Source organism: Saimiri boliviensis, chromosome X, assembly GCF_048565385.1.
Source record: "Saimiri boliviensis isolate mSaiBol1 chromosome X, mSaiBol1.pri, whole genome shotgun sequence".
Lineage (NCBI taxonomy): Eukaryota > Metazoa > Chordata > Mammalia > Primates > Cebidae > Saimiri > Saimiri boliviensis.
Window position 1 is genome coordinate 16,309,855 of NC_133470.1, and position 25,626 is coordinate 16,335,480.

General features: G+C 44.0%; 1 protein-coding gene across 1 annotated transcript in view; it reads right to left on the reverse strand.

The window, feature by feature from the left end:
• The window catches only part of MAP3K15 (mitogen-activated protein kinase kinase kinase 15), a 156,313-nt gene extending 131,212 nt beyond the window's left edge, over positions 1-25,101 (reverse strand). Inside the window, exons 1-2 of the mRNA XM_003924113.4 lie at positions 24,555-25,101; positions 1,637-1,776 (exon numbers count right to left, since the gene is read on the reverse strand). Coding sequence (XP_003924162.1) covers positions 1,637-1,776; positions 24,555-24,909 — 495 coding nt within the window. The 5' untranslated portion in view covers positions 24,910-25,101. The remainder of the gene's footprint in view (positions 1-1,636; positions 1,777-24,554) is intronic.
• Positions 25,102-25,626: the final 525 nt, after the last annotated feature.

The following is a 25,626-nucleotide window of genomic DNA, read 5'->3' on the forward strand; positions in this document are numbered from 1 at the left end:
CCAATATTTCCAGGGGAAGAAAACATAATTAGACAGCTGCCCTGTAAAACATGTTTTACATATTCTGAGATTTTTATTTCCTGATAACAAGTACAAACTGCTTCTTCTGGTGTTAGATATAACTGACTACCCATTTCCATTTTAGGAAATATTTTTCTGTATCATTAAAAATTAAAACATCTAGTCCACAGAACTTTCCAGAGGGCTTTGCTAAGGCACAGTTGAAGAAACAACTGTCCTAAACTATAATTTCATGTTTCTCATCAAAATATGGGTTAATTATCTATATCTTTCATACTTGCTAAGTTCTAAACATTCCTAAGCATAGCTACCTTGGTGAAAATCAGTAAAAGAAAAGGTCAGTATCTAAATATCTAAAGTAGTTTACATTGGTTTATAGCCCTGGGGAAACTATTCTACAATGTAAAGTACACTAATAAAAGTTTATTCTTTCACTGTCATTCGAATGACTTCTTAAAATACATATTTTGCTGTAATTACTGAATACATATCTAGGTAAAGTATATGTGATGTTGAGCACATACAAGTTACACATCTCAAGCAGGTGGTATTTCTACCAGGAAATAATCTCAAATCCTTACACAACCCAGAACATCTAGTTAATATTAAATCTCAAGAAACACAATGAAAATGTCCAACTTTGGCATAAATTTGTACTATTATCTACCACTGATTTTTAATACTGAGGGAACTGAACCTTTAGAAATAATGTCTGTGAAGGCTGACTCTCCAAACCATCGGTTCTCACCCCTGGTTGCACATTTGGGAGGTTAAAAAAAAAAATCTCCAAGCTGGGTCCTGCCCCTATCCCTGAGATTGTGATGTAATTGGTTTTGGGTGGGGCTAGGCATGGGGATATTTATAAGCTCTCCCAGTAATTCCGAAGTGCACTCAAGGCTGAGAAGCATTGCTGTAAACAAACTAATGAATTATTTCTAAAATGATTTAACAAAGGCCAGGATTTTCTGACTAAAATATTCAATGATACCAATATCCATTGAATTTTGGAATAACTCATATTAAACATTTCCATTATACAAATATAAGGATTTTTTAAAAATACTATGTTATCCAAAAAAAGCTTGTCTCAATCTTGCAAAGATACATTTTAAAAATTCTTAACAATGAATGAGTTGTGCAGGAACACATAAGTTTTCAGTTTTGCTTTGCTTTCCGATTGGGGGAAAATAACATCAAAGACTAATCGTGTCTATGCTAAAATATTTTGTCCATTTCAGTAACTGTTCAATGTCTTCATATTATTATCCAAGTTGAGAACTGATTTTTATGTGTAGGTTTGGATCCAATTGCTCATGAAGGAATTCAGAACAGTGTGTCTGCTTCAATGGAAGCTAACAGGAGTGTTTGCCTTCATTTCCCTAATGAGCCTGGAAATGCCCAAGTTGCCTGCAAACATATGACGGTAGCACAGATGCTCACAAAGTGGCCAGGAAGTCATCTGTATGAACTAGAACCTGTGGTGGGAAGGAAAGAATTGCACAAGCCAGTCTTTGTTTTTCTCCAACTTTCTGTGCTACAGTGGCTTTTCAGCTAAACATAAAATTCTGCTTTCCCAAAAAGAAGTACTCAGGAGAAAGTGAACAATACCCTTTACCTTCAAAGAGAGAGCAGTGTCAGCATCGGTGTCATGGTACAAGATCACGTTATTGGCCATGTCAAAGCTTTCTCGGACTCCAAGATGGTAGAAGAGAGAAGGCTGTCTGGAGACATCACTCATGTCTACCACAGCAACATCTGTAATGAACGAGGAGATGACAGGGTTAGGGGAGATGATCTGTCTACTTCATCTACTCACTGGTGATCACCAGTGGGGAGCTATAGCAATGTATATTTCTGCCATCAGCCTTTTAGGTAAAGTAAGGAATGATTTGATTAAAATTACCCTATGAACTGTGGAAGAAACGCAGTAAGAATTTTTTTTTTTAATCCTCTTTCTTCTTCAAAGTGCTAGGAATGTAACCTCACTTAGAACTTGCTGATGGATTTTTAATGCTATTTTTATTATGACATACCATACATCTGAAGAATATACTTAGCTTATATATGAGGCATAAAGTATAATGCAATGAGAAACCATGCACCTACTGCGCAGCCCAAGTCAGAGGGTTACCTGCACTCTCAGGGACCCACGTGCCCCTCCCTGATTACATCTCCTCCCTCCTGCCCAGAGAACACTTATATCCTCATCTATGTAATCAGTTCCATGCGTGTATGTGTGCTATAGAATGAACGTTTATGTCCCCTCAAGGTTCATATGTTAAAACCTAACCCCCAATATGATGGTACCTGAAGATGAGGCCTTTGGGAGGTGATTAGATAATGAAGATGAAGTCCTCGTAAACTGGATTAGTACCCTTATAAAAGAGACCCCAGAGAGCTGCCTTCCCCCTTTCATCATTCCAGGACACAGGGATAAGGTCCCACCTATCAAGTAGAAAGTAGGTACTCACTAGACACTGAGTCTGCCTTGATCTTGGACTTCCTAGTGTCCATAATTATGAGAAATAAATTTCTGGCCATGCACAGTGGCTCATGCCTGTAATCCCAGCACTTTCGCAAGCTGAGGTAGGTGGATCACCTGAGGTCAGGAGCTCAAGATCAGCCTGGCCAACACGGTGAAACCCCACCTTTATGAAAAATACATAAATTAGCTGGGCATGGTGGCAGGTGCCTGTAATCCCAGCTACTGCAGAGGCTGAGGGAGGAGAATCGTGTGAGCCCAGGAGGCAGAGGTTGCAGTGAAGTGAGATCATGCCACTGCACTCCATCCTGGGCGACAGCATGAGACTCTGTCTTTAAATAAATAAATAAGTTTCTGTTGTTTAGAAGCCATGCCCAGGCTAGGGTATTATGTTATAGCAGTCCAAACAAACTAAGACAATATGTACAGGCATGTATAGGAATATTATATAAATGCCTAGGCAGAAGAATCGCTTGAACTTGGGAGGCAGAGAAAATATATATATGTGTGTGTGTGTGTGTGTGTGTGTGTGTGTGTGTGTACATATACATATATATTCCTTAACAGTATATTGCTCAATTTTGCATGTCTTTAGACTTCATATAAATGATATTGCATTGCATATATTCTTTGCTATATTTTGGTAGCATTCAACCAATTTGTACATCTAGCTCCAATTCATGCATTTTTGCTTCTGTATAGAATTCTGTTGTTTGGCAGATTTTTATTCATTTTCCTATTTCAAACTGCTGCAATAAGAAGTCCTGTCATAGTGCCTGGCTCACATGCCCACCATCAACTTGACAATATAAAATGTGCCCTGGCTGGGTGCAGTGTAATCCCAACGCTTTAGGAAACCTCTAAAAAAATACCAAAAATTAGCTGGGTGTGGTGATGTGTACCTGCAGTCCCAGCTACTTGGGAGGATGAGGCCGGAGGAGAGTTTGAGCCTGGGAGGTAGAGGCTGCAGTGAGCCGTGATCATGCCACTGCTTTCCAGCGTAAGTGACAGAGTAAGACCTTGTCTCAAAAAATAAAATAAATAAATAAAATGCACCCTGGAGTTGCATCCTGTAATAGAGACCTATGCAAAACAGAAGAGCAACTTATTCCTTGAATAATGAGCATGTTTAAATTATACCTAGTAGTATGGGGCACCATTTCAAAACTCAAAATATTCTAGAGGATGTAAGAGTTCCAAGTTTGATGGGAGCTCTTCATCATGTGGAGTAGAGATATAGGAATGTAGCATCCAAACTCATGCTCACACTGCTGTGACTACTAGAAAGTCACTGAAAATCCCAATGGGACAGAAGAGGCCAGGTGACAAGGGCATGAAGAAACAAGAAGGCAGGCAGGCAGCACATCAGCACCAGACACTACTGGCTCTGTACAGAAGTGCTGGGAACCTGAGGCCAAGTGCCACTAAGCCCCAGAGTGGGCCTTTTATTCTTTATTTATGGATTGCCTGCTGTATGGCAGGATTGTGCCGGGTACCAGGGATGGAAGTGTCAACAGGGAATAATCCCTTCTCTCAAAAGAAAAAACCAACTACAATAGAATGTGGGTAACCAGAAGAAAGGGGATGGTTAGGATAACTGTGAGGGCGACCAAAATGAGGGAAACACAGTGAACAGAGCACTCACAGGAGGGTACACAATCCACACCTGGGAAGAGGGCAGTCACGGAAGGCCTAGAGGAAGGGGTACTGTCCATGTCTCAAGGCTCTGTAAGAGATAGACAGGCAAATGGGATGAAGATGCAGCAGATGAAAGGGAAGGAAAGAGCGGTGCAGGAAGAGAGGCCAGCTACAGCAAGGGGACAGCGGAAAGCCAAGGTGTTAGTGTGAAGGCCACCCACAGATCACTTCCTGGGGCCAGAACACCCCAGAAAATGAGCCTGGAGGGGGAGGGCTGGACCTACCTTGAGGCAATGGGAAACTATGGTTGAGTTTTTTTAACTTTTTATTTTTATTTACTTACTTAACTATTTATTTATTTTTAAGACAGAGTCTCTCTCTGTTGCATAGGCTGGAGTGCACTGTTATGATCTCGGCTCACTGCAACCTCCACCTCCCAGGCTCCAGCGATTCTTGTGCCTCAGCCTCCTGAGTAGTTGGAACTACAGGCATGCGCCACCATGCCCAGCTAATTTTTTTGTATTTTTAGTAGAGGCAGGGTTTCACCATGTTGGCCAGGCTGGTCTCGAACTCCTGACCTCAAGTGATCCACCTGCCTCAGCCTCCCAAATTGCTGGGATTACAGGCATGGGCCACCATACCTGGCTATTTATTATTTATTTATTTATTTATTTATTTATTTTTAACAGAGATGGGGTCTCACTATGTTGCCCAGAGTGGTCTTGAACTCCTAGGCTCAAGCAATCCTCCCACCTCGGTCTCTTCAAGTGCTAGGATTACTGATGTGAGCCACTGCTCCTGGGCTTTTAAAAACATTATATTATGCAGAACTATAAATATACATTAAAAGTAGACAGAATAGTATAATGAAATCTCCATACCTCCCACCTCAACAAGGATCAACTCAAGGCCGGCTTTGTTTCATCTTTACTACCATCCGCAATGTCCACCCCTCCCCACTGTGTTATGTTGAAACAAATCCCACCAGACACCACATCGTTTCATTTCATCCCTCAACATTTCAGGATATATCACTAAAAGATGAGAACTGAAAGTAGTATCAATGTTTCACCTAAAAATATTTTTAAAGAATCATGAGGGTTTTTGTTTGTTTGTTTGTTTGTTTAGCAGAAGACTCTCAGAGTCTAATTTACCCTTTAGAAGTCATCTAGCAATGAAAGGACCCACATCTATGCTGAGGAAACACTCTACAACCCAGCCTAATCAATTTCTCTCAAATGGATAATTCCACTCCCCAAACACATTTGCTTAGAGTCAAGATAACATGCCACTGTAGCTGAGTAAATTAGCCATTCTGCCTATAGGATTGCTTCCTGGACTCTTACTTATCTACATTAAAAATTACATGTTTGAGGGTGGGCACGGTGGCTCACACCTGTAATCCCAGCACTTTGGGAGGCTGAGGCGGGCAGATCATCTGAGGTCAGGAGTTCAAGACCAGCCTGCCCAACATGGCAAAACCCTGTCTCTACTAAAAATACAAAAAATCAGCCGGGTGTGGTGGCAGGCACCTGTAATCTCAGCTACTCAGGAGGCTGAGACAGGAGAATCACTTGAATCTGGGAGGGGGAGGTTGCAGTGAGCCAAGATAACGCCACTGCACTCCAGCCTTGGCAACAAGAGCAAAACTCTGTCTCAAAAGAAAAAAGAAATTATATGTTCCATAGTGATGCTATGAAAAAGTAGAAACATAGATAATAATTTCAAGGCCATGGTGACTGTTATAATTAGTTCATAAAGGCAAGGAAGCAAATAGAAACAGATAAAGGGGAGTCATATAATACATGAAACATAATTTTTAATGTAGATAAGTAAGTGTCCAGGAAGCAATCCTATAGGGGGAATATCTAATTTACTCAGTTGCAGTGGCGTGTTATCTTGACTCTAAGGGGAGTCACGGAAAGGGGCAGAAGGGAGGGATAGGGACAGCAGCCCTGAAGTTATGCAGCCCATTTTCACAGGCAACCTTGAACTTGGCAGAGGAACTTGTTGCCAGGAAGATTCCATTTTGATCAAGTGGCATGACTTCCTCCCTTCCTTTGCCTTCTCAACATTCTGTGCTGGGACCCACTGGCCTCTCTACCAAGGACTGGGAGACTTTTCACTGTCAATGAAAAGAGAACATATTAATACTGCTACTAAAAAAAAAAAAAAAAAAACAACAACATTCTGAGCAATGCATGTTCAATAGGAAAACTGCCTCAAATCTAAAGCTGGAATTTTTGCCTGACATCTGTCACTCAGGCCAGCAGACCAAGTTCACTTTGAGGATTTATACCAAAACAGTATGCAACTGGCTTACTTTCAGAATTTCTAAGACATGAATTTAGCATTTGATTTATAAATGTTAATTGTGATAAAACACCAGATCGGAACTTTTATTCTATACAAAGATAAAAGGGCTTTATCCCTTAAAGAGAGCACCAGTTACCTAAAAGCTTTCATCATCACTGTGGTCACATGCTTTGCCATTTACAAAACACTTTCACGGACATCTCAGCTGAATTTCAGAACCCTAGCAGGCAGGCAGGGCAAGTACTGGCTTTACTTCACAGGTAGAAAAATGAACTGCCAAGAGGTTAATAGACTCACCCAAGGTCACTCAACGAGAGCATGAAAGAGTCAGGGCTCAAAATCAGCTTTTCCAACCCCAAGTCCTGTGTTCCCCAATGCCCTGATGAGGCTCAGTACATTCCTGACACACTCTGTAAAACTGAACTACCTGGGGGCAAAACAAATTTATATATCAGGCTAAATCTTAAGCAAAAAGATCACACGTAAAAACGAAGAGATAAAATTCAGATTTTCATTCCCAAATACACCCTGTGCTCCTAGCAACCATTACCTTCCAGTTCCTAGTGACGCAGGCCAGCTTCAGGGAAAAAACCACATATCATATAAACCATCTTCTCTGAGCCTGAGGCAGGCACACACAACCACCCTACCGATCTTGGTTTAGCAAACTTTAAGAAGTGATATCAGGCATGGTGGCGTGTGCCTAGAGTCCCAGTTACTCTGGAGGCTGAGGCAAGGGGATCACTTGAGTCTAGGAGTTCAAGTCCAGTCTGGGCAACATAATGAGACTCTGTAAGAGTAAGAGTGAATGAGAAAGAGAGAGTGAGTGTGAGTGAGTGAGAGAGAGAGAGACACAGACAGACAGACAGACACTACATCAAGGACTGCAAAAAGCCAAGGTTCCAGTTGTAATCTATGCTTAGCAGGAAAGTGAATGTAATTTAATAACCAGTTACAATGACCTGAAGCATGAGGTTAATTACAAGGACCTTGAAACATGCTGGTAACAAATAAGAAAGATGAATGATGCACAGGACTTTAGTTCATTAAAAACTTTTGAACACTAACTTGAATACTATTTTTGCTAAATGTTTTATGGGTAATACATAAAACTAATTTTCTAGTGTGGTTAAAAACATCTGATTTCTGAAGCAAAGCATTAGTCAACAAAGTGCTATGATGGCAAATGATATACCATATAGTAATTCTGTGATTGTACTGGCTCATGCCAGTCTTTAAATACATACCAGGTTATCCTTAAGCCTATCTAACTCCCTGCAGAAAAAAATAAATTATGAAAGTAAATAAGACTGGATTGTCTAAATGAAAAATGCTAGATTTTACAAGTTTTCGGCCAAAGACTTTAAAACAAAAATCAGATTGGACATATGGCAACACTAGCCACCTGAAAGCTACCTTAAAAAAAAGAGCCCAGATGTACTGGACAGATGGCACTTCTCTTAACTCCTACCATAATTTGGATCTGACTTCTCCACTGCTGCTTATATCCAACATACTTCAGGTCAAGTCTATGAAGAAAGTTGTGAAGTGTCCTTTTTTTTGAGATGGAGTGTTCCTCTGTTGCCCAGACTGAAGTGCAATGGTGCGAGCTCTGCTCACTGCAACCTCTGCCTCCTGGGTTCAAGTGATTCTTCTGCCTCCGCCTCCCGAGTAGCTGGGATTACAGGCATGTACAACCATGCCCAGCTAGTTTTTGTAATTTTATTAGACAGGGGTTTTCCCCATGTTGGCCAGGCTGGTTTTCAACTCCTCAACTCCTGACCTCAAGTGATCTGCCCAGCTCGGCCTCCTAAAGTGCTGGGATTACAGGCTTAAGCCATGGTGCCCAGCCTGAAGTGTCGCTTGAATCTTATTTTCCAATCTCATAAGGCAGAGCCAATATACCAATTCAGTGTCAGGATATGAGCAGGTCCTTCGCAATTGTCACAGCAGGTGAGTACTCTTGCCTGGGGGATCCAGTTTTAACTAGGAGGAAGGAAGGGAAGCGGGAGGACATCAATAATCTACCTGGCCTCCTATCTTTTCCTTCCCAGTATCAATTTTTTTTGTAAGAATTAAAATAAATCTTTTAACTGTGTATGATTAACATGTGTTCACTACCAATTTTTCCAAAAGAAATTCGGCATCTATAAGCCGACTATGTTTTACTCACTAAGACGGATGGACTCATTGGGCTTAATTTCAGACCACTCACCATGAAATCTTTGCAATATAGAGTATAGCATGAGTTTAGCCATTTTATCTTTCACATGTATTGTTCTTCCAGCTGAGGATGCCTCAAAAATATGCAGCATGATACTGCAAGCTAGATTGCATTCATCACTTTAAAAGCTATCAATATTGCAACTTGGGAGGCTGAGACAAGAGGATCGCTTGAGCCCAGGACTGCGAGGATGCTATGATCGTGCCACTGCACTCCAGCTTAGGTGACAGAGCAAGACCCTATCTCTAAAAATAAAATAAAATAAAATAAAAATGCATGAGTATTGATATCATCATTATCCTTGCTGCCACACTTCACAGTTTCAACTCTGGGTTCCCTGGAAGCCTGTGAACACACCACTCCGATTTGTTTGTTTGTTTTTTTGTTTTTGTTTTTGTTTTTGTTTGAGATGGAGTCTCGCTCTGTTGCCCAGGCTGGAGTACAGTGGCAAGACCTCGGGTCACTGCAACCTCCATCTCCCAGCTTCAAGCGGTTCTTGTGCCTCAGCCTTCTGAGTAGCTGGGACTATAGACGTGCACCACCATGCTGGGCTAATTTTTTTGTACTTTTATGAGAGACAGGGTTTCACCATTTTGGCCAGGCTGATCTTGACCTCCTGATCTCAAAGGATCCACCTGCCTCAGCCTCCCAATGTGCTGGGATTACAGGCTTGAGCCACCACACCCGGCCACCATCCTGATATTTTCATCTTCATCATCTGAAGATTCCTCTTCAGCTTTCCTCAACCCTTTTCTAAAGGAGCACTTTGACATGACTCTCTAGCAAAAATTTTGGAGACATATTCTGAGAAGCCTTTTCTGACCAGCAGATAACAACCTCTTCTTTCAAAAAGTCCATGTCACACATCACCTTCAAACTGTGCACAATTCGAGAGTTGTGCAGTTTGATGTACTGCAGCCACACGCTGTAGACCCTGACAAGAGTACCGCTGAGCTTTCCTGTTACAGTGACAAAATCACAGTAAGTAGCTCCTGCATTTCTTTATTTGTTCTCCAATTGTCTCGTTAAATTGAATGTCAGTCGGCTGGAGAGAACCATCGCCTTTATGAATACTCCTCCCACAATAATACACTCTTTCCTTAAGAAAATCAGCAGGTCCTTAGAGATCATCACTAACCATCCGGACTTCTGCATGACTGCTGATTTCACCCATTTTGTGCTCTATGCTTCCCCAACAGTATCTGTCCCCATAGCCTGAGGGAGTGGTGACTCATTGCCAGATACCAGGCCATGTTGCTGGTCCTTACCTCTTCTAATTTCCTTTTTCTTTTCATGTACCAATTTCCTTTTTTGCAGGTGGTCCTTTGAGAAAGGATGTGCACAGTTTATGATCTGCGTCAAGCACTGCATAGCCAGAGTGCTGTACAAAACTTATCTATTTGCTTCTTAGGAATGGTAAGTACATTGGACGCAGCATTCCCATTCTCAGGATAGGTAACACTTTTTTTTTGGAAACAGAATCTCACTGTTGCCCAGGCTGGAGTACAGTGGCGTGATCTCAGCTCACTGCAACCTCCGCCTCCCAGGTTCAGGCAATTCTCCTGCCTCAGCCTCCCAAGCAGCTGGGATTACAGGCATGCACCACCATACCTGGCTAATTTTTGTCTTTTTAGTGGACATGGGGTTTTACCACGTTGGTCAGGCTGGTCTCAAACTCCTGACCTCAAGTGATCCACCCGCCTCGGCCTCCCAAAGGGCTGGGATTACAGGGATAAGCCACCACGCCTGGCCCAGATAACACATTTAAAAAAAAACAATCCATCTAGCAAGTCTTGAAACTTTAGCCTTGTGAGAGCCAATGACAATCCAACAGTCACTGTGAACATCACAATGGTCTTTGCTTCCAGCTCGACCATAATATTTGGTGGGATTTACTGAAGGCCAATGAACCACCTTTACAATATCAACAATTTCCATTTCCTTTTTGTCCCATTTATTCTGCTTCTTTTACCCTCAACCTTAATGGCCTTACAAGGCATCTGGTGTGGCTAAAACTGGGCTGATGTGACATGGCTGGCATTAGGACATTCTGGTGCATTAGTAAGCACTGTCAAAAAAATGCAGAGAGATATTTTTTCTGTTCTGATTACTACTACTGCCTGACAAAACACCTCAAAATCCAATGGCAAACATTTGAGTTCCTCTGCACAGGACAAGGAATGGAGTTAAGATGAAATCTTCAACCTCAAAATTTTGAAAACTTTCCTTACGAACTCTAGGTGTATAAGGCAACCCCACTACGTGATAACTGCCCAAAGGATCTGAGCCCTACATTTTTTATTTGACTATATAACTTTGTTGCTTTTAAATAATGTATAAAAAGAATATATACTAACAAATGAAATGTGATAAATGGAAATATATAGCTATTGATCGATACCATTAATTTAAATATAAATGCAAGCTTTGGCATATATATTTCATAATGCAGTTATTCCAATAAACTAGTCTAAATTAGGGAAACATTAACCTAATACTTAGTGAAAAAATTCACACACTGGGGTTCAGCAATTTATTATTTCACAAGGCACATTTCATTCTACAACGTTCTGGTATGTTTATTGGTGGGGGTTGAGGGTAGTGGTACAGGTGAGAGAGTGCTGACATTTATTGAGCACTTACTAAGTTCAAGGCATAGAGTTTCAATCTCTACACAGGAATCTTTTTAAATGAGGCTCAGAGATAATAAGTAAGTTACCCAAGCTTACACAGTCAGAAAAAGAGAAGGTAGAAATCCAAACTCGGCCAATAAAGCGAATGTTCTTTCTCCATCACCACTTGTACCACCAGTGGGACGCAAGGATAGAAGACATGTTGAGAAGGTTGCATTACAGGTCTCTGGCGGGAGTTTTTGTTCTGGAAGGCAGAAAGGCCACTGTGTTGAGGACAACCTGCACTTCCTGTACTTTCCTAGATAATGAGATGAAAAGGAGGCAGTAGTTGTCCTGCCAAGTGCCTGGGGGCACTCACTGAGAGGCATCCCATGTATTTAAGGTGTCAGGCTCAGTTTGTCAAGAGGCACCTGTGTCAAACTTTATTTAAGATGAATCACAGACCTAAATGTAAAATCTGAAATGGCAAAGTTTTTGGAAAACCACATAAAAAGAGTATCTGCACAACTGCAACCTTAAGGAAGATACAGCCGACAACCATAAAATAATAATATTCTAGATTAGACTTCATCAAAACAAAGAGCTTCTACTCATCAAAAGCCACCATTCTCAGCAAACTGACACAAGAGCAGAAAATCAAGCACGGCATGTTCTCACTCATAGGCAGGTGTTGAACAATGAGAACGCATGGACACAGGGAGGGGAGCATCACACACTGGGGTCTGTGGGTGGGGACTAGGGGAGGGACAGCGGGGGGTGGGGAGTTGGGAGGGACAACATGGGGAGAAATGCCAGATATAGGTGATGGGGGGATGGAGGCAGCAAACCACATTGCCGTGTATGTACCTATGCAACAATCCTGCATGTTCTGCACACGTACCCTGGAACCTAAAGTGCAATAAAGTGTGTGTGCGTGTATACATATATATATATATATATTTTTTTTTTAAAGCCATCATTATGTACATGAAGAAGCTAGCCACAGTCTGGAAGCAAATATTCACAATATATATTTCTGACAAAGCACTTAAACCTAAAATATATAAAAATCTCTCATAATTCAATAATAAGATAACAGACAAACCAATTAGATAGGTCAATGGCTAGAAAGGACACCTCACAGAGGAAGATATCTCCGTGTCCAAAAAGCACATAGAGAGGTATTCAACATCATTAATCATGAGGGAAAGGCAAATTAAAACCATTAGGAGAAACCACCACAACCCTTATGAGAAGGCCAAAATTGACAAGATTGATAATACAGTGTTGGAGATGATGTGAAACCACAGAAACTGTCACACATGGGTGCTAGGAATATAAAATGGTACAACCACTTCAGAAAAAGGGTTGGAAGTTTCTGATATATTTCAACACACACATAACCCTTTGATCCAGCCATTCTACTTGTAGGTATTTACTCAAGAGGAATAAAAACATTGGTCCGCAAAAAGACTTGCAAATTGCAAATGTTCAGAGCTTCTTTGGTTGTAACAACTCCAAAAAGAATAATCAGCCAGGTACAGTGGCTCACACCTGAAATTCCAGCACTTTGGGAGGTCAGGGCGGACAGATCACCTGAGGTCAGGACTTCAAGACCAGGCTGGCCAACATGGTGAAATCCCATGTCCACTAAAAATACAAGAGTATGGTGGCACATGCCTGTAATCCCAGCTACTCAGGAGGCTGAGGCAAGAGAATCATTCGAACCCAGGAGATGGACGTTGTGATGAACCGAGATCACGCCACTGCACTCCAGCCTGGGCGACAGAGGAAGACTCCATCTCAAAAATAATAATAATGAAATAAAATAAAAATAATAATCAGGGAATGGACAGAGGTGAAGAAGAAATGAGAACAGCAGGATGTTAATAATTGTCAGAGCTGGGTAATGTACATGCTTGAAATTTTCCATGACATAAAAAACCAAGAGAGAAAGTTATCTATATCAAATTCTCCTGCTTCTCTCTACCTTCTCTTTCCCTTCTCTATGTGTGTCCAGTTCTGCCTGGTCCCTGGGATGGCCTGCCACAGACCCCATTTCCTGAATGAGCTCTACCTCCTGCCAAGACTCACCCACCACTCAACTCCCTTCGGCTCCGCAACCCCTCTTTCTCCCCACACCACGCCTCAACAACTGACAGGCATTTTTGCCAGTCCCATCACACCCAATTGCCAAAACCTGTGGAAGTTACTGGGCAACAAGAATTTTTCCAGCCTACTTTATAGAAAGTTCAGTCCTATCCCAACCACGTTATTTGGCCAAGATTGAAACGGCACCTATTTCAAAGCCAGATACATAGAAGGCTTTTAAAAAACAGTTTATGGCTCGTATTCCAAAACTATGTTTGGAAGTTGACTGCAGGGAACTGAAAATACATTTTGCCCTAGTAACAGATAATACACAGCCAGTAAGGTAGCAGACCAGCCCACAGATATCTACTCTAAAATGTACTCAAGGCTGAGACAGCAATGTCTCCATTAAACACTGCAGGTGCAATACTTGTTTCAAAGTTGGCCCACATGACTAAGTTGAGGGAAGTTCCAGGCTCAATTCTGAGTCAGTAGCACTAACAGCAGCATCAAAAGGAAGGGGGCTCAGGGAAAGTCCCCTATGCGCAAGCCAACAACCAAGTCCAACAGAAGACAGCTAAGGTCCAGCCAGGGACTTCTGCAGCTAGGTCCCTGGGAGCAGTCATTGCTGTCTAGACTGAGCATACCAAGCTACTCTCTCCAGCAGGAAGGGAGAGAGGGAGAAAGCTTCTGAGTTACAACCGTATCTTTCATCTCCTACTGTACTTATTTAAAGTAAAAATCATACTTATATTCTAGAAAATACAGTATAGAAAATATGGACAAACCAAAAGAAAAAGAACCAGGATTCCCAGCATATAATTGAAACCACTACTTCCATCCTAGCATGTGCAATGTGAGTTCCTCTAGTCTCTTCTGTCAGATATGCACCACTGAAGAGACCTAGAAATGTGCCATTAGGATGGATGTTATTTCTTAATAAAATCATAAGTGCACTCTATCTATGGCCTGGCTACCATTTTCAACATGCCACTGGAAATTGCATTCTAAATTTCTTTTGAGGGCACCACATAAGTTCTGCTTTATCTCAACAGGAGAAGCCAGCTGTCATCTGTGCCCACTGATGATTTTTTTTTTTTTTTTTTTTTTTTTTTGAGACGGAGTTTCGCTCTTGTTACCCAGGCTGGAGTGCAATGGCGCGATCTCGGCTCACCGCAACCTCCGCCTCCTGGGCTCAGGCAATTCTCCTGCCTCAGCCTCCTAAGTAGCTGGGATTACAGGCATGCACCACCACGCCCAGCTAGTTTTTTTGTATTTTTAGTAGAGACGGGGTTTCACCGTGTTGACCAGGATGGTCTCGATCTTTCGACCTCGTGATCCACCCGCCTCGGCCTCCCAAAGTGCTGGGATTACAGGCTTGAGCCACCGCGCCCGGCCACTGATGATTATTTTTAACAGGAGCTGGGTAGATATTCCTAGCAATCACTCAAATGGTGGCAAAGAAAACTGTACCTGGCTCCCAGCCACTGAAGAGTTCACTGTCTGGCAGAAGATCAATCATTAAATCAATAATTATTTAAGAGCCAGACACGGTGGCTCACGCCTGTAATCCCAGCACTTTGGGAGGCCGAGGCAGGCAGATCACCTGAGGTCAGGAGCTTGAGACCAGCCTGGCCAACCTGGCGAAACCCTATCTCTAATAAAAATACAAAAATTAGCCATGTGAGGTGGTACATGCCTATAATCCCAGCTACTTAGGAGGTTGAGGTAGGCGAATTGTTTGAACCTGGGAGGTGAAGGTTGCAGTGAGCCAAGAGCATGCCACTGTACTCCAGCCTGGGTGACAGACCGAGACTCAGTCTCAAAAAAAAATAATAATTATTATTTAATCACAATTGTGTTGCCTGCAAGGAAAGAAAACCTCAGCATACGAAAGCCAACAGGGAGAAGGAAGGGAGTCCATGCAGACTCCCTTGAAGAACTTGGGTATGAAAGGTGAACAGGTACTGCTCAGATGAAGACTACAGGTGGGGGTGGGGACTCATACGGTTTGGCTGTGTCCCCACCCAAACCTCATCCTAAATTGTAAAACCCACGTGTGGGAGGGAAGGACCTGGTGGGAGGTGACTAGATCATGGTGGCAGCTCCCCCAGGCTGTTCTCATGATAGTGAGGAAGTACTCATGAGATCTGATGGCCTAAAACTGGCAGTTTCTCCTGTGCTCTCTCCTGCCATCATGTAAGACGTGCCTTGCCTCCCCTTCCCCTTTTGCCATGATCATAAGTTTCCTGAGGCCTCCCCAGCCATGCCAAACTGTGAGTCAATTAAATCTCTTTTGGGGCCAGGCACAGTGGCTCATGCCTGTAATCCCAACACTTTGGGGGGCTGAGGCATGAGGATCACTTGAGCCCAGGAGTTCAAGACCAGCCTGGGCAATATAGTGAGATCCCCAACTCTATAAAAGATAAAAATAACTGGGCATAGTGGCATGTACCTGTAGTCCCAACCACACACACAGGAGGCTGAGTTGGGAAGATTGCTTGAGCCCAGGAAGGTGAGGCTACAGTGAGCCCTGTTTGTGCCATTGCACTCTAGCCTGGGTGACAGAGCAAGACCCTGTGGGAGGGAAGGGGAGAGGAGGGGGAAAGGAAAAGAAAAGAAAGAGAAAAGAGATGCATTCAGGCATTTTTAGCAGAACGCATGACAAGCTCTATTAGTCAGGATAAGCTACACTATGCTGCCACAACAGGCAAATCCCCAAGGCTTCAATGGTTTAATTGCTATCTTCAATCCCTGATCTTCAAGTCTGCCACAACAGAGGCAGAGAGACAGAGGAGCGCACCACCTACCTGCCTCAAGCCCAAAATGACACTTGCTGCTGCTGCTGCTCACATCGCATTGGCCAGCACTAGTCACGAGGCCACTGAGCCCAGCCTAGACTTAGTTTTTCTATCAATATTCAGAAAATATGAAAATGTCCTAGTGTCTGTTGCAATACTTCACAACTTTTCTGTGCACATAACCAAAGGAAAAGAATCAGAAGCAGGACTCTGGGGTCAGGAAAGTGACATTTAAATGAGGTCAGAGAAGAGTGAAGTTAGGCAAAGCCAGACACAACAGGTATAGGACGATCACTTGTGCCTCAGAAGCTGTTCTTGTCATTTAAGCAGTTAATAGCTAACTCTAGAAGGCTGCTAATTAGCATCTAGGTGGAGGTCTCATTTACACTGGTCATTAACTAACCACCTAACTATTCTAGGAGTAAACAAAATGGTGTACTCCCCAAAGATAAAAGCATTGTATTCTTCCAATCCTGAAGTCATTTTAAGATTTCCTACTACAGTAAGTGTATTCAATTATAGCATCCTGGGAGAATAGTTTCCACAGTCACAACATTTGGGAAAGCTTAAGATGAAGTCACACAGATCTCTTTGCTTCCTGCAAGTTGCCTCAAGTCTTTAAGACATTAGCAAACAATAAGAACAGCTAAAAGGGAGACATAGGATGCAGCTGACAAAAGTTTAGGCATGGTGGCAGATGCCTGTAAGTCCCAGCTACTTGGGAGGCTGAGGTGGGAGGATCACTTGAACCCAGGGAGGTAGGTCATGGCTGCAGTGAGCCATGATCACGCTGCTGCACTCCAGCCTAGGTGACAGAGTGAGACCTTGTTTTTGTTTAAAAAAACAACAACAACAAAAACCTAACATAAACTAAACCCTAACGTAAACTAAACATTTCAAGTGATCATGATGTGTCAACATATGTGTAAGTTCATCAATTGTCACAAGTGCCATAGTCTGGTCGAAGATATTCATGATAAGGGCAGGGGTGTTGATGGGAACACTCTGAACTTTTCATCTCAAGTTTGCTGTGAATCTACAACTGCTGTTAAAAAAAAAAAAAAGTCTTAAAAAAAAGTTCTGGAGATGCATTTTTTTTGTTTTTTGTTTTTTTGACAGAGTCTCGCTGTTGGCCCAGGCTGGAGTGCAGTGGCACGATCTTGGCTCACTGCAACCTCCGCCTCCCGGCTTCCAGCAATTCTCCTGCCTCAGCCTCCCGAGTAACTGAGATTACAGGTGTCCACGACCATGCCCAGCTAATTTTTGTGTTTTTAGTAGAGACAGGGTTTTACCATGTTGGCCAGGCTGATCTCAAACTCCTGACCTCAGGTGATCCACCCGCCTCAGCCTCCCAAAGTGCTGGGATTATAGGCATGAGCCACTGTACACAGCCAGGGTATTGGGGGGGGGGGGGTTGTTTTTTGAAATGGAGTCTTGCTCTGTTGCCCAGGCTGGAGAGCAGCGATGTGATCTTGGCTCACTGCAACCTCCGTCTCTGGGCTCAGGCGATTCTCCTGCCTCAGCCTTCTGAGTAGCTGGGACTACAGGTGCACGCCACCAAGCCCGGCTTATTTTTATATTTTTAGTAGAAACAGGGTTTCACCATGTTGGCCAGGCTGATCTCAAACTCCTCAGCTCAGATGATCCGCCTACCTCAGCCTCCCAAAGTGCTGGGATTACAGGCATGAGCCACTGCACCCGGCTTGGAGATGGATATTGTTGACAGTCACATAACACTGTGAATATATGTAATGCCACTGAAATGAACACTTAAAATGTTCAAAATAGTACATTTTGTTATATATATTTTGTTACAATTTTAAAAACCACAAGGACTAGGGGTGGTGGCTCACGCCTGTAATCCTTGTGTAGGAGGCCGAGGTGGGAGGATCACTTGAGCCCAGGAGTTCGAGTCCATAAGATCTCTTAAAGTGAGATTTCACCTCTACAAAAAATAAACAAAATGAGCTATGGGGGTGGCTCACACCTGTAATTCCAGCATTTTGGGAGGCTGAGGCAGAAGAATTGTTTGAGCCTGGGAGGTTGAAGCTGCAGTGTGCCAAGATCGCACAACTGCACTCTATACTGGGCAACAGAGTGAGACCCTGTATAAAAAAAATCTCTATATATATATATATATGTATAAAAATTAAGATAAATAATACTAAAATAATTCAGAAAACACAAATGGAACATGTCCTGCCCGTCTTAGCCCATGGGACTTTCCTTTTCCAACCGCATCCACTTGTTCTTGCTTACGTCCAAGGCCCGCCTGTCACTTTCCTGCAGCTCAGCCAATCCACCATATGCACTAGTGACACACAGCCTCAAGATTTAGACCCACACAGGACCCCATGAAACAGTACAAGGAGATGGAAAGCCACAGTCAAACCTGGCTTTGACTTGCTGTGAGACCAGGAGATAGGAAGTGCTTAAATTTCCCATAGATGATGGCCCCTAAAACATACTTGGGCTGAAGTGGATCTGATAGACATCTACAGAACTCTCCACCCCAAATCAACAGAATATACATTATTTTCAGCACCACATAGCATTTATTCTAAAATCAACTGCATAACTGGAAGTAACACACTCCTCAGCAAATGCAAAAGAATGGAAACATAACAAACAGCCTCTCAGACCATATTGCAATCAAATTAGAACTCAGAATTAAGAAACTCATTAAAAACTGCAAAAGCACATGGAAACTGAACAACCCGTTCCTAAATGACTAGTGGGTAAATATTAAAATTAAGACAGAAATAAGTAAGTTCTTTGAAACCAATGAGAACAAAGAGAAAACATTTTAGAATCTCTGGGACAGAGCTAAAGCAGTTGTTAAAGGGAAATTTATAGCACTAAATCCCCACATCAGAAAGTGGGAAAGATCTAAAACCGACACCCTAATGTCACAATTAAAGAACTAGAGAAGCAAGAGCAAATGAATTCAAAAGCTAGCAGAAGACAAGAAATAACTAAGATCAAAGCAGAACTGAAGGAAATAGAGACATGAAAAACCCTTCAAAAAAATCAATGAATCCAGGAGCTGGTTTTTTCAAAAGATTAACAAAACAGACCATTAGCTAGACTAATAAAGAAAAGAGAGAAGAATCAAATAGACACAATAAAAAATGATAAAGGGGAGATCACCACTGATCCCACAGAAATAGAAACTACCATCAGAGAATACTATGAACACCTCTATACAAATAAACTAGAAAATCTAGAAGAAATGGATAAATTTTTGGACATGTACACCCTCCAAAGACTAAACCAGGAAGTAGTCAAATCCTGAATAGACCAATAACAAATTCTGAAATTCAGGCAGTAATATCCTACCAACCAAAAAAAGCCCAGGACCAGACAGATTCACATTCTAATTCTACCAGAGGTACAAAGAGGAGCTGGAACCATTCCTTCTGAAATTATTCCAAACCATAGAAAAAGAGGGACTCCTCCCTAACTCATTTTATGAGGCCAGCACCATCCTGATTCCAAAACCTGGCAGAGACACAACAAAAAATGAAAATTTCAGGCCAATATCTCTGATGAATATCGATGTGAAAATCCCCAACAAAATACTGGCAAACTGAATCTAGCAGCACATCCAAAAGCTTATCCATCAAGTCGGCTTCATCCCTGGGATGCAAAGCTGGTTCAACATACGCAAATCCATAAACGTAATCTGTCACATAAACAGTTCCAAAGACAAAAACTGATTACCTCAATAGATACAGAAAAGACCTTCAATAAACTTCAACACTCCTTCATGCTAAAAATTCTCCATAAACTAGGTGTTGATGGAACATATCTCAAAATAATAAGAGCTATTTATGACAAACCCATAGCCAATATCATGCTGAATGGTCAAAAGCTGAAAGCATTCCCTTAGAAAGCCTGCACAAGACAAGGATACCCTCTCTCACCACTCCTATTCAACATAGTATTGGAAGTTCTGGCCAGAACAATCAGGTAAGAGAAAGAAATAAAGGGTATTCAAATAGGAAGAGAGGAAGTCAAATGGTCTCTGTTTGTGGACAACATGATTGTATATTTAGAAAACCCCATGGTCAGCCGGGTGCGGTGGCTCAAGCCTGTAATCCCAGCACTTTGGGAGGCTGAGGCGGGTGGATCACGAGGTCGAGAGATCGAGACCATCCTGGTCAACATGGTGAAACCCCATCTCTACTAAAGATACAAAAAATTAGCTGGGCATGGTGGCACGTGCCTGTAATCCCAGCTACTCAGGAGGCTGAGGCAGGAGAATTGCTTGAACCCAGGAGGCGGAGGTTGCGGTGAGCCGAGATCGCGCCATTGCACTCCAGCCTGGGTAACAAGAGCGAAACTCCGTCTCAAAAAAAAAAAAAAAAAAAAAAAAAAAAAAGAAAACCCCATGGTCTTAGCCCCAAAACTCCTTAAGCTGATAAACAACTTCAGCAAAGTCTCAGAATATAAAATCAATGTGCAAAAATCACAAGCATTCCTATACACCAATCATAGACAAACAGAGAGTCAAAGCATGAGTGAACTCCCATTGACAATTGCTACAAAGAAAATAAAATAGCTAGGAACACAACTAACAAGGGACATGAAGGATCTCTTCAAGGAGAACTACAAACCACTGCTCAAGGAAATAAGAGAGGACTCAAACAAATGGAAAAACATTCCATGCTCATGGATAGGAAGAACCAATATCATGAAAATGGACATACTGCACAAAGTAATTGACAAATAGGATCTAATTAAACTACAGAGTTTCTGCTCAGCAAAAGAAAATATCATCAGAGTGAACAGGCAACCTACAGAATGGGAGAAAATTTTTGCAATCTATCCGTCTGACAAAGGTCTAATATCTAGAATTTACAAGGAACTTAAATTTACAAGAAAACCACCCCATCGAAAAGTGGGCAAAGGATATGAACAGGAACTTCTCAAAAGAAGACATTTATGTGGCCAACAAATATATGAAAAAAAAGCCCACCATCACTGCTCATTAGAGAAAGCAAATCAAAACCACTATGAGATACCATCTCATGCCAGTTAGAATGACAATCATTAAAAAGTCTGGAAACAACAGATGCTGGCAAGGATATGGAGAAATAGGAACACTTTTACACTGTTAGTGGGAGTGTAAATTAGTTCAACCATTGTGGAAGACAGTGTGGCGATTCCTCAAGGATCTAGAACAAGAAATACCATTTAACCCAGCAATCCCATTACTGGGTCAAATCGTATAAACCCAAAGGATTATAAATCACTCTACTATAAAGACACATGCACACTCATGTTTACTGCAGCACTATTTATAGTAGCAAAATGCCCATCAATGATAGACTGGATAAAGAAAATGTGGCACATATACACCGTGGAATACTATACAGCCATAAAGAAGGATGAGTTCACGTCCTTTGCAGGAACACAGATGAAATTGGAAACCATCATCCTCAGCAAACTAACACAGGAACAGAAAACCAACCACTGTATGTTCTCATTCATAATTGAGAGTTGAACAATGAGGACACACGGACACGGGGAGGGAACATCACACACTGGGGCCTGTGGAGGATGGAAATGGGGAAGCAGAGCATTAGGACAAATACCTAATGTATTTGGGGCTTAAAACCCAGACGATGGGTTGATAGGTGCAGCAAGCAAACCACCATGGCACATGTATACCTATGTAACAATCCTGCATGTTCAGCACATGTATCCCAGAACTTAAAGTTAAAAAAATTACAAAAAACTTGGGCCATTCAACAGTTCCCCTCCCCCACAAGTCTTTTTCCAGAACAGCATTGTTTAACGGGACCTTCCGAGATGAGGAAAGGGTTCTATAACTTCACTGTCCCACCTGGGAGTTACTTGTGCCTACAGAGCATGCATTTATTTACTTATTTAGAGACAGAGTCTTGAAGTATCACTCAGGCTGGAGGGCAGCGGCATAAACACAGGTCACCGCAGCATCGACCTCCCGGGCTTAAGTGATCCTCCTGTCTCAGCCTCCCATGTAGCTGGGACCACAGGTACATGTATGCTACCACATCCTGCTAATTTTTGCCTTTTTTTTTTGCCCAGGTTGGTTTCAAACTCCTGTATTTAAGCAATCCTCCTGCCTCAGCCTCCCAAAGTGTTGGGATTACAGGTGTAAGCCACTGCACCTGGCCTATCGAGTACCTTAAAAGCCACTCCCGCAACTAAGGAACTGACCATTTTTATCGTATTCTAACCAATTTAACTGTCAAGAGCCACCTGTGTCTAGTGGCTACCAATTGGACAGCATGGTTTTAGAATTTTTACAAAGAAGCCAAAGTGAGAGCTCTCTATCTTTTTGGTGCAAAGGCCAAAAAGCTGTAAGTCAGGCATCCCCAAACTACGGCCCGGCCCGCGGGCGCATGTGGCCCCCTGAGGCCATTTATCCGGCCCCCCACCGCACTTCAGGACGGGGCACCTCTTTCATTGGTGGTCAGTGAGAGGAGCACAGTATGTGGTGGCCCTCCAACGGTCTGAGGGACAGTGAACTGGCCCCCTGTGTAAAAAGTTTGGGGATGCCTACTGTAAGTGATAGAGGAGGAATCCAGGAGTCAGTGGAGGTCATCTGTTTAGCCCAGGAGCCCATTGACTGTGTAGGTACTTTTTCAAATCTCTGAATGTAATTCTAATACACTGAGAAATGATTTGCTCAAGACCAGGGCAAGGTTAACCAAAGGGAGCTCATGGTGCAGCCCAACATCCTAGGCTATCTGGGCTGGAGTGAGCCAAGGTGACATCTGTTGTGTGGCTCTAGAATTGAAAGCCTGCATCTTGACACTCGACACGTACACACACACACCACCCCAGAAAAAGCAAAAGCCACTGCACACGAATCTGTCAGAATTGGCACCAGCAGGAAGGAGAGTGTTGTGCCTGACGGCAAAAGGAACATGTAACCGTTCAGAGAAGAATCTGTTCAAACTCCAATTTTGGAGCAGAATGAATAGAAATCGAAAAAACGGAGTGGTTCTAGGTGAAGTGGGCTGCTGAATGACTTTTCTAAAAAGATGTTTTGCTGAAGAGTATAGTCGGTGTGGTCAGAAGTGTCAGGAGACGGCTTTCAATGGGTCCAGCTGCCACTTGTTTAAACAAGCCTGACACCCACCACCCCACCCCTCCAGCTGGGGAGAATTGGCTCTGCAAGAAAAACAGATCCGTGCTGCCTCCAGCAGAGGCTGAATCCTAATAATCCTAGCTTACTATTATAGCAAAGTAACTTCCCATTTCCTAGCTCATCTGCTTTTACGTGTAGGGTAGGCACTGTTACTCCCTTTGACCAGTGGAAAAACTGAGGCAAAAGGACTCCCGGGTAATTACTGTCTCACATATAATGCTTCTGAACATCACCCAAGAGCCAGAGGTTTGTCACTAAAGGCGCTGTAAGGGAAAAAACACCAAGCAACAATTTATTCTACACCTAAAGAAACTCTTGCCAACCTCAAGTCCAGTTCTTAAGGCTGGATTCTCACGGCACATTTATTATAGTGAGTTTAGAGACCTAGAGTCCCACTCCAGCAAAGGTACCCCCGAACCCGTGAATGCTGTGCATTATGGGATAAAATATACATCACAGGGTGGTGGATCACACTACACCATCAGTGTTTTGGGGACGAGAACTGAAGTGTGCAAAAGAACACTGGGGTATTTCTAAGTAGAAGCAACACACACACGTGAGACACGAAGTTCCACTCCTGGCTGCAGAATGAAATTGCCTGGGAAGCATGACACACTTCTGAGGCCTCCGGTGCTGATATCATTGGCCTGGGATCCGATCTGGGCAGCCAGAGTTTTAAAGGCTCCCCAGGTGATTCTAATGTGTAGCCTGCGTTGGGACCCACGTCCCGTAAGAGATCCGCCAGGAGTGAGAAAGCAAAAGTTGGATAACTCGGGAGAAGGGGGTTTGGTAGGGTCTGGGTTACAGGCTGTTTCTTGGGTTATCTGATGATTAAAACGCCTGAAGAATGAAAGAGTCTAAATGCCCGTGGCCTCTATTTTCTTATCTGTAAAAGGGCACAATGTTAAGGACTTAGGGCGTGAGAGGATAGGAGGGGGCTGGGGGAGGGGCACTAGAGGAGGGGACTGGTGGCAAGGGGAAGGGGGAGGAGAACTGCGGGAGGAGAAGCGGAGGGGGACTAAGGGGCGGGAACTAGGGGAAGAGGGGGGAAGGGGTCGTAGACTAAGGGGAGGGGGCAAGGAGAGGGGTCCGAGAGGGTGGAGGGCGAGCAGAGCGGGGCGAGGAGAGGGGGACCAGGAGAGGGGACCAAGGGAGCAGGGCGGGTACCCTGGCTTTTGTGAGGGGAGGTAAAGTAGGACTGAGGTGGGGACGAAGCCGCTCTCACCTGCGTCGTAGAAGGCGTCAAGCACGGCCGTCTCCCCGAAGTCCAGCTCCCCGAAGGACACGGAGGTGAGGTGAGCGCCCTCGGCCTCGCAGGCCCGCAGCAGGCACTGCCACGCCCCCGCCTCCGGGCCGCCGGCAGCGCAGCCCTGGGAGCTCTCACTGCGCACGTAAACTGCCCTCAGAGCCCGCCGCGGCGCGCCGTCGCCGCAGCCGCTGCCGCCTGCCGCGCCTTCCGCCGCCCCGTCGGGCTCCGCAGGCGCGAATGCGCCCTCCACCCCAGGCAGCGGCGAGCACTGAGGGGACTCGCTCGCCGCCCCGATGGCCCCAGCCGTAGCATTCCCGTTGCCGCTCTCCATGTGCCCACCTGCGCGCCCTTCCTCCGTCCCACCCCTGCGCTAGTGGCCCGCAGCTGCGATCCGCTAGGAGGCACAAGTTACTGCGGCCACGCAGGCAGTCCTGGCACCTGCTTCCGAGGCGCGGGACGCGACGGGAATCGAGGGACCCGGCGTGCACTGGGTGCCCCGCGGCTGGCCGAAGACGGCAGTGCCCTTTGGCTGCAGCCTGAAGCTCAGGCCCCGCGGCCCCCAGCGCCCTTTGAAGGCCGGAGAGAAAGAGGCGGGTGCTGGGGACGTCAGGGCGAGCGAGGGGCGGAGAGGGGGCCGGGGAGGGCTGCAGGGCAGGAGCGGGGAGGGTGCCCCCTGCTGCCCCCTCCAGGCAGCGCCCGCCTGCAGCCAGGAGACGCCGTACTGGGAACAGGAATTGGGGGCCTTTTTTTTTTTTTCCTCCATCCCTCTAACCTGACCACCATTAGGAGCTCCAATTTCTTTTTTCCTCAAAACAACTTGAAGCTTTCGAGCAGGGTAAAAACTCTTTCAAAGCATTGGTTAGATGGAAATGTTCTATTCCCAACTCAACAGAGACGTATTAACAGTTTTCACCCGCATTGGGATGAACAGATGCTTCATCCCGGGTTGCCAAGCGCAAGTCCCTCCTTGAGCTCTGTCCTGGAGGCCGGCTCATCCTGGCTTTCGCCGTGACCTTGACAAGTCACGGGGAGGCACCAGCAACAAACT